At 38.3% G+C, this 9,840-nt stretch overlaps 1 protein-coding gene across 1 annotated transcript; it reads left to right on the top strand.

Annotated features, from left to right (window-relative positions):
* The first annotated feature begins 347 nt into the window (after positions 1-347).
* LOC104914838 (ran-binding protein 3-like) lies at positions 348-9,840 on the top strand. Its single transcript, XM_031557232.1, has 5 exons — positions 348-366; positions 461-616; positions 1,131-1,273; positions 3,982-4,171; positions 6,350-9,840. Exons 1-5 carry the CDS (start codon positions 348-350, stop codon positions 6,442-6,444), a joined length of 603 nt encoding a protein of 200 aa, XP_031413092.1. The 3' UTR covers positions 6,445-9,840.

The raw sequence follows: 9,840 nt of genomic DNA, 5'->3' as shown, positions 1-9,840 counted from the left end.
CCTCCCTTCAGGAAGTTGTAGAGAGCAGTGAGGTCTCCCCTGAGCCTCCTCTTCTCCAGACTAAACAATCCCAGTTGCCCCCTTACAAGCCTCTCCTTGTAAGACTTGTGCTCCAGACCCCTCCCAGCTTCGTTGCCCTTCTCTGGACATGTTCCAGGGCCTCAAAGTTTTTTTTGTAGTGCGGGGCCCAAAACTGAACACAGTACTTGAGGTGCAACCTCACCAGTGCTGAGTACAGAGGGATGATTACCACCCTGCTCCTGCTGGCCGCACAGTTCATGTTGATTGTTTTCAAAGAATAACTTAAAGTTTAGCACAAATCAGGGAGTCCTTTGCCTTATGTAAAAATGTCAATGTATCTATTTAGTATCCATGCATACATATATATATATACATATATATTCAAAGCCACATCAGAAGATCTAAAAGCATAAAGTTTTAAAGCCAATAAAGTTAACAGCGGGTCACAATTTCCATCATGTGTTTCTCTTTCAGATTAACTGCAAGCTCTTCCTGTTTAATAAACTTTCTTTAACTTGGATTGAAAAAGGCAGAGGATCCCTGAGGCCTAATGACACTTCCAGCAATAAATGTGGCATGTTGCAATCGAGGCTGAGTAAGAATTAAATAACAAAGTAACACTTACACAAAAGACTGATAAACTTGTACTGTTGCTGACTAGAATCAGTTTCTCTCAAATCATTTAAAACTGAGTAGCTAATTTTATTTAAATCAAGCTGCTGAGAATCTTTTTATCCTTACCTGATGGAGTTAGCTTTGTTACAGACTGAGGCACTTCCTTGCGATGGGTTTTTCACTTTGCTTGTGTATGCCCACATACTCATGTTGTGAAGTTCTGTGTCTTTTTACTGGAAAGTATGTCTAGTTTAGCCACCAGTCTGACAGTTTGTGCATCAGCACTGTTTCAAGACACGTCTGGAATGCTGTTTTTCCTGTGCTGTCATTTTTGTAATGCGTTATAGTTTCAGTAAATTATTTTCTTTACATGTCAGATTTATTAAAGAAATTAATGTATTTTGAAAATATTAGTTGCATGGAAGTGCTGGGAGAAACTGCTAATAAAAAAGAAGACAGTTCCAATCACTTATGTATGAACCTTCTTATTTTAGTTATGCGAAATCAAGGCAGCTTGAGACTGATTCTCAACACCAGACTCTGGGGTCAAATGGTGTTAAAAAGAGCAAACAGTAAAAGCCTGTGTTTCACAGCAACAGATCAAGAGGACCACTCTGTTCAAGTATTTCTAATTCAGGTAATCAAGAGATAAAATCCCACCCAAATCCCCATCTCATCTAGTTTATGAAGACTTGCTGGGGCTATGGTTTTAGCAAATAGCGTTCTATGCCTTGTTAAGCTATGATTAGATTAGGCTTTATATGGCTTTTGTTATGAAATGAATTAGCAGTGTTATCCCATCATTCAAAAAAGATGTGAAGATGTGATATGTGTCTTAGGAGAGACACTTCTTGATTCTGGTTCACATACCACTGAATCAGTATTGTTCCACAGTAAGACATGCATCACTAACTGTTTCTTAGAGAGGCAACATAGTAAGAATTTCTACACAGGTAGTCACGCATTCATAAGTCACCTAGGAACAAGGCAGCAGCTTGCTGCTGTGATTCTGGACACAGTGCTTGCAACACTTCTCATGCTTGACCAACTGACTTCTCTAATTATATGACCAGCCTGATGGATGAAGGTATAACAGTGGATATTGTGTTCCTGCACTTCAGTAAAGCCTTTGCCTTTGAAAATGTGAGATCCTCACAGGTGAGCTACTTAAGCATGGGCTGGAGGAGCAGACAGTGAGGACGGCTTAAAACTAACTGAATGGCTGGGCCTGAAGGGTAGTTGTTTAGTGGTGCCAAGTCTAGGTGGAGGCCAATAACTCCATGATTCAGTACTGAATCCAGCTCCGTGTGACATCTTCATTAATGATCAGGACAATGGGGTAGAATGCACTCTTTGTAAATTCATAAATATCACAAAACTGGGGAAATGGCTGACTCGCCAAAGGGTCATGCAGGCATCCAGAGGGATCTGAACAGGCTGGAGAGCTCAGCTGAGTCCTAGTGAAGTACAGAGTCCAGCAATTGAGGGGGAACAATCTAACATATCAGTGTATGCTGGGGGCTCCTCATCTGGAAAGCAGCTTTGCAGAAAAAGACCTAAGTGTTCCAGTGGACAACAAACTGAACAAGAGTCAGCAATATGTCCTTTCTTATCAGAAGGCTAAATGTATTCTTGGCTGGTATTAGGCAAAGTATCACCAGGTCAAGAGAGGTGATCCTCTCTGTCCTTCTCCTGTAATCAGTGATGGTGAGGCAGTACCAGGAGTCTTGTGCTCAGTTCAGCATCCCCAGTACACAGAGACATGGAACTATAAAGTCTAGAGTAGTGCCACTTATATGAGAAGGGGACTGCAACACCTCTCCTGTGAGGAGGGGCTGAGAGAAGTGGGACTGCTGAGCCTGGAGGTGAGGAGATTTGGGGGTATAACATCAATGTCTATAATAACTGTAGGAGGAATATAAAGAAGATGGAACCAGTCTTTTTTCAGTTTTGCCCAGTTCCAGGGCAAGAGGCAGTCAGCACAAACTAGAACAAAAGAGGCTCCCTCTGAACATCTGCAAACACTTCGGTACTGTGTGGGCATTGGAGCATTGGCACAGGTTTCCCAGAGAGACAGTGGATTCTTGTTTTTGGAGATGTTCAAAAGCCATGTAGATATAGTTCTGGGCTACCTACTGCATGTCCCTGCTTGAGTTGGGTGTTGGACCATTTGGCTTCCAGAGATCCCTTCCAACTCAACCATTCTGTGATTCTGTGATGATCCATCTGGTCTAGGACCTCTATTTCAGAGCTGAGAGAGAACACAGATTTTGTAATGTGACTTTATGTAAGACAGTAGTCTTGGGAATACTGGTTTTCTCTGGCTGGGGCTGGTAAGTAGAGCATGGAAATGTGGTGGACTTACTTGCAAGTAATTAGAACATAGGGGTATGATGTTCCCTATTAGATCCTTCCTGGTTCAACCTCTTGGGCAAGAAAACTGCTGCGTAGAGGAGATGTCACATTTAGCACACAAGCAAAATACCATGCATGCAGTGTTTATGAAAGCACTGTAAGCTTGTCACTTCCTAACAGTGATTGACTAACTCTTAACTGTGCTGTGCAGCCAATCTGCACGTGCACATTAGAAATGTCCTAGATTTCCAGATGTGATGCAGTTTTCTAGTGTATAGAGATGTAAACATTAATAAGATTCTCTCCTGACAATTCTAAACAGTAAAAAAGGGCATGTATTGAGAAACCAAGGTACAGCTGTGTAAGTGTGGCAAAACCTGCAGGAAGCAGCTCGTACAGTTATCAGCAAAGCAGCTAGTGTCCTATAGCTGGTATCTCATCAAACTAAACCATGTCCCTCAGTGTCACATCTACAATTGAACCCCTTCAGGATTGGTTTCTCTACCACTTCCCTGGCCAGCCAGTTTTGACGCCTTTATCATTCTGAGTGTCCTTCTTTGTACCATCTTTAATTCTGTCCTTGAGATATGATAACCAGAGTAGAACATAGTAGTCAGGACGTGGCTGCTCTAAAGTTTTATGTACTGGCAAAATGGTGCCCTGTCTGGTTTTCAATGCCTTTCTTGATTTAAAAACAATTTTGATTTAAAAACAGCACGGTTCATTATATTTTTAAGGTTAATAAATATAATTTTTGTGGTTAGGTTTTAAAATTTTAAAGTTTCAACCACTGAAGGGAATCTGACATCCTTTCTGTTTAAATCTATTTTCAGAAATAAATTACTGTGAATCTTATATACATTATTTTGATTTATAAAAAAAACACAACCAAAATAAAGTTATTTTATTACTTTTGAAAACTTCTCAGCCTCTCCGTAAAAATAAGGTTTCTTCTTGGTTAATTTTGACTCTAAATCTTATTTTCTGCAGGCAAGATCAAAAGATGCTGGATATTTGTATGCAGCAATACATCACCGCCTTGTGGCATTGCGAAGCTGTGCTGAGCAAGAATCAGATGCTAATCAAATAGACACAGAGTCAGAAACAGCTTTTCAGCTATTAAACTATGACAGTGATGAAGATGATGAAAAAATAACCCAAGTGAGCAGCAGTGGATCTGGTAAGCAGAATTTTTCCCAGGAATGCTGTAATTCTTACAAGGTTTTTTCCTTCTAAGTAATAAAATTGTACTTTTTTTCTTCAGGTTGACTGTAACTTTAATTAAAATTTATGTTATAGATACTCTTTGCTAAGTAGGTGAGAGTAACTCCTTGCATCTTACTGCTATTACAATGCTAGATTGTACTAGATAAATGGTAGATAGAATAGTTTGGTTAGAATGGATCTACAAAGATCACAGGTCCAGTTGTGTGACCTCTTCAGGTCTAATCAGAAGTTAAAGCACATAACTGAGGGCATTATCTAAATAATTCTTAGACACTGACAGGAGTGGGAATTGCTAGGAAGTCTGCTCTTCAGGAAGCCATTTTTCTTCATGTCCAATGCAACCCTGCCATGGTGCAGCTTTGTGCCATTCCCATCCTGTCGTCAGTTTCCAGGAGCAGAGCCCAGCATTTCTCCCTGCTTCTCCTCCTCAGGGAGCTACAGGGAGCAGTGAGATTGCCTCATGACCTCCTCTTCTCCAGATAGGATAATCTAAATGTCCTTAAACACTCCTCGTGGGATTTGTTCTCTGCCCTTGTTACTAGCTTTGTTGACCTCCTCTGGATTCTTTCAATGACCTTAACATTCCTTTTGTATTGTGGTGCCCAGAACAACACACAATATTCAAGATGAGGCTGCTCCAACAAAAGAATAGTTGGAAAATGACTGCTTTTTAGTGTGCTGTGTTCAGAGCACCCCACAGGGCAGTTTGCCTTCTTGCCCAGGCGCTCTGCTGGCTCATGCTGAGCTGCTGACCCCAGCACCTAAGTTCCTTCCTGCTGAGCTGATCTCCAGCCATTTATCTCCCATCCCTGCCCATGTCTTGCACTGCTTGTTCCCAAGTGCAGTACCCAGTATCCTGTGTTAAACTCCACGCTGTCACTGACTGCCCAGTGGTATCTAGATTCCTCAACAAGGCCTCTCATCCTCCAGGCAGCCAGCAGCACCTCTCATTTTTTGTGCATTGGCAAATGTGCTGGGGATGCATTCCAGTCCTGCATCATCAGTGTTGAACAGGACTGGCTCTGGAACTGAGGCCTGGAGAACATCACTAGTGATCAGTTGCTGATACCTGTTTGCTTTATAGCAGTGGAATATTTTTTTGAAAAAAAAGTTGAGAGTTAAGGAATTTTAATATTGTCAACCTTTATCTGAAATCTTCTTAAGTACATTTCAGTAGATATGACTGGAGGCACTGAGGTACTTCTTACATGAATGAGTAGAAGTTGAGTCCATATGCATCAAGTAGTAGTTATTAATGCCTTCAAGCACTGTGTGTTTATTAAGACAATATTTATTTTGCTCTGGTTAACTTTGTTTAAAGCACTGATTTTTGATTGGTTCTAATAACTACTTCTCTTAGAGACTCCTCATTCAAGATTTACATGCCAGCCATGCCAGCTGTTTTGGCAGTTTTTTTTTTTTTAACATAATAAGAATGTAGGCTCTTCAAAGTAAGGAATATAGCTAAAACAGGACGTAAGGGACAAACTGACTTAAGAAATGCTCTAGAAAATGAGAGACGTACAAGCTCTTCTGTCTTGGCAGAACACAAGACACATTTCTGGAGGAAATTTACTCACTTGTGCCAAACTGCCACTATGGATACAGAAGCTACCAATTGAATTCTCTTTCTCGTAGGACTAAAGCAGGAAGGTCTGAGTTGTTGCTCTTAGAATTTGCTTCCCTCTTTAAATAACATACTGTACTTATATTATACACACTTCTTTTTAATAAGTATTCAACAGAAATAAGTCACATACAACTGACAGCTGAGAGTAATTGTTTGCTTAAGGAAAACATGCAAGCCTTTTTTCCCCATTTGACAGATTGCAGCTTATAGCCTTGTTCCCATGATCAATTTTTAAATACACTTTAGTAGCATTCAGTGCTCGAAACGAAGTATGATGCTCTCACACAAAATTTTCTCACAAATACCTTCATTCTGTTTAGGAAATGGAAAATTTTGGAAGCTTTGAAAACTGCCTGTACTGCTTCCAGCTAATCAAACATTCCCTCACTAATTCCTAAATAATCTCTATTGACTTTACAAAGATTCAGGTAACTTGAAAACTGTAGATGGAGCTTGATTCCTTTCCAGGATTATTGTGATAAAAACTCTTTGTTGTTTTAGGAGAAAAAAAAGAAGAAGAGGAAGAAGAAGAAGAAGAAGAAAAAGAAAGAGGTGAAAGGGAATATAAAAGCAGTTTGAGAGCACAGATTTACTAGTTAAATATTTACTTTGATTTGCAGAGATTTGTGATACAAATATTCAAATAGCATCCAGCAAACAGATTCTGAAATACGACTGTCAGGTGTTCTTGAGTGTCAAGCCCTTTAGTTTAAGCTTCTATCTTTTATTTGTGTTCAGACAATTCCTGTCAGCAATTTTAGCAATCCCTTTCAAATGCTTTTTGGATGACTTCTATCATTCCGTGCTTATCTCTTCCATTATTCTCAGAGCCACGAGGTTTTAATTTGGCATAAATTTCAGTCAGTGGTATCCAAGTCCCACTTTCTGTGCAGACATTCACTTCTTACATGTGTCTGTCCCTGGAACTTCCATTTCCAAAATGGAAATTGCAGTCATAGCTTTTTAAATAAGGTGAGGTCAGTTTTAAATACTAATGTAGAAATGTGTATTTGGATGCAAGAAATCAGATCCTGCACATTTAAGAACATGTGATAAAGAGCCTACGTTTTCATTTTCATTTAAATATGTATGTTGTTTCATTCATTTCCTTTAAAATTGTAGAATTGCTAAGGTTGGAAAGAATCTGTAAGATCATCCAGTCCAACCATCCATCTACTTCCAATATTGCCCGCTAAATCATATCCCTAGGTATCAGATCTGCCCTTTCCTTAAGTGTCTCCAGGGACGTAACTCCACCACTTCTCTGGGCAGCTTGTTCCAATGCCTGACCAATTCTTCTGAGAAGAAAAAATTTTAATAGCTAATCTTTAGTTTAGGCTACTATGAGAAGCATGACTTCTCAGTTACTGCGTCATTACAATAAATAAGATTTAAAAATATGCCTAGATTTTATTTAATTATGTTCTACCTGTTTTGTCTCAGAAAAAGCAATGACAATTCTCTCTTTTCTTAATACAGGCAATTTTCTCTGCGTTAAACTGAAGTTACATAGTTCCCTAGATTATAATGTATATTTCATGACACTGTAAAAGACATGGAAAAAATTAATCGAAGTTATTTTTGATGTAAAAGATTGAATAAAAGCAAGTAGAATTTATATTAGTGAAGTGTTTGTGAACAGGAAGGTGATGCTATATGCTTGCAATAAATTTTCTTACGTGCAGTTCTTCACTATACTGTCCACAGAACATTAACCTTATATAAGGACGCTGTAAAAGGTAGGAGAGGTATTCCTACTATTCAGTATAGACAACTGTATTGAATTCTGTCACTTCCAAGGAAAGATGTTGTTTTCATAAGATCTGTAAATAATAAGCTGATTTTTCTGATGTTTATATTACCTTGTATTTCACTAATTCACAACTCAGATACTTTCAGCAACAAAATGATGTTTAAATCTGAATGGAGACAAACTGAACAATTCATCCAACTTCAATCAGTTTTTGAAAGTGGTTGTCATCAATTACTCTCTTAGAAGTGTTTATTTTTCCCACTAACTACAAAATGAGCTGAGGAGATGAATTTAGAATAGACAGCAAACTTCTAGACTGACAAAAGTTAGGCAAATTTCTCCTTCCCTATATATAACTTGCCTGCTCAGTATTTCACTACATTTGCCTCAAATTGTCTTTGTAATATCTAGCTGAAAAGAGATCAGCAGAATTCTTTATCGTACATGGAAAAAATGTTCTCACAGAATGATTTAACAAATAAAATGATGAAAAAAGCTGGTAGGATAATATGCAAATAATTAGAATTAGAGTGTTCCTTTCTGAGGGGAATCCTTTCTTGTTTTTCTTCTCTTGGCATTTGTAAACTTCATATTCTTTGCTGCATAATGGATCTGCTTCTACAGACAGAATGGAGAATTTTCCTTAGCCAAGTGTACAGAATAGCTTGGTAAGGGAGATTGGTCATTGTAGGCAAGAAGGTGGACCCAAACCCTGTGGATAAGGAGGAACTAGTACCCAATATGTGTGCTACAATGAGTAAAATAATGTGCAAACCATTGCCATTTCCTCCTCTACCTTAGTTTATAGATCTCAAACATCTGCTTGGGATTTTCTTGTATGCTGGCAGACCTGTGTCAGGTATCTGTGCAGATTCAGTCTGTGCAGATTGTGAACACCTGTTTTTTAAGTCCTTTGACTACAAGCTGTCACAATTTCAGCACTTGGGAGTAATGAATTCCTCTACTAATACACTTAAGTTCTGGATATATAGTTTTTGTATAGATGATTCTGTAATTTAGGCTCTGAATCTTTTACAAGATGCCTTCATCTTTTCACTGGTCACAAACAAAAGAGGTATCTATGTCAGGCTCAAAGAGTCAACCAGCAAAAACATGGATCTATTATTTAAAACCACAATACCTAAGCTTACCATTGGCAAAAGCTGATCAGAAGTCATTACTTAGACTCCTAAGTAAACAAGATGTCCCTGAGAATATTTTTGCCTCTGATCATTTTAAGAGGTTTTACTGTGTTGTTTTAAGGCTTTTACAGAGATTTCTGTCCTTTCTTCAAAGGGATAATGTTTTGTTTACATCTATAAATATCAGAAATACTGGAAGGTCCGTAAAACGAGAAACTTCCATATTTCCGTGTGAGAAAAAAAAAAACACCAACATTTTATACCTCTCAAATAGTAACAGTTTTTTCTAAATCCAAAATGCTATTATAATACTTCAGGGATAAAGGTGACAGTTACTGGTAGGTAAAGAAATGCTTTATGATTTATGTCTTACACCATACCTCACCATTAACTCCTTTACATTTGCTCCTAAGTTCATTCTGATTGAGTGACCCTCTTGTTTTATTGAAGTGCATTCTCTTACCTGGTATGGAATTTTCTTTTAGACATTATTAGAGTGAATTCAAAGTTGCCGATGTCCAGGACTAGGTAGGTCCCAGGAAGTCTACCCATACGTAACCATAAACCTTAAGAGAAAACTAAATTGGAGACATACTGTGTCCTGCGTGGATCCACCAAGAATCCACTATGGATTTGGGAGACTAGTGATGCTGAGAGCAGAACAGCATCATGTTATGGAAATGCTTTAGGTTTTGTTCTATCACAGAGAAATTTTCTACTCCACTGTACGCATATCTCCGATATTGGCCTCATTAGGACTCTGTCATTTCCTGTTGTTTATCAAGACATAAGATCTCTGTTAGGAGAGTGTTGTTGCTGTTGCGTTGCTTCTTACAAAAGCTTTTTAAAGAAACTAATGTTGAGCAATGCTGTAGGAACTCCTGCTATCTTTGTTTGACATTTCTTGTCAATTCAAATTCTTATCCAGTGTTAAAGATTCTAAATCACAAATCGAGCACAAGCACACATACACATTTGTTAGTGATTTCAAAAATGAATGCAATTAAATTTGAATTTTTTTTATTTTTTGTGGGGTGTTGGAAGCTCAAGTTTATCTATTCTTTGCAATGAAAATCAGTAATGCCTCAAAAAAAAAA

The sequence above is a fragment of the Meleagris gallopavo genome, chromosome Z, assembly GCF_000146605.3.
Source record: "Meleagris gallopavo isolate NT-WF06-2002-E0010 breed Aviagen turkey brand Nicholas breeding stock chromosome Z, Turkey_5.1, whole genome shotgun sequence".
Lineage (NCBI taxonomy): Eukaryota > Metazoa > Chordata > Aves > Galliformes > Phasianidae > Meleagris > Meleagris gallopavo.
Note: the sequence above shows the minus strand (reverse complement) of the source record. Positions and strands in the feature narration are given on the sequence as shown.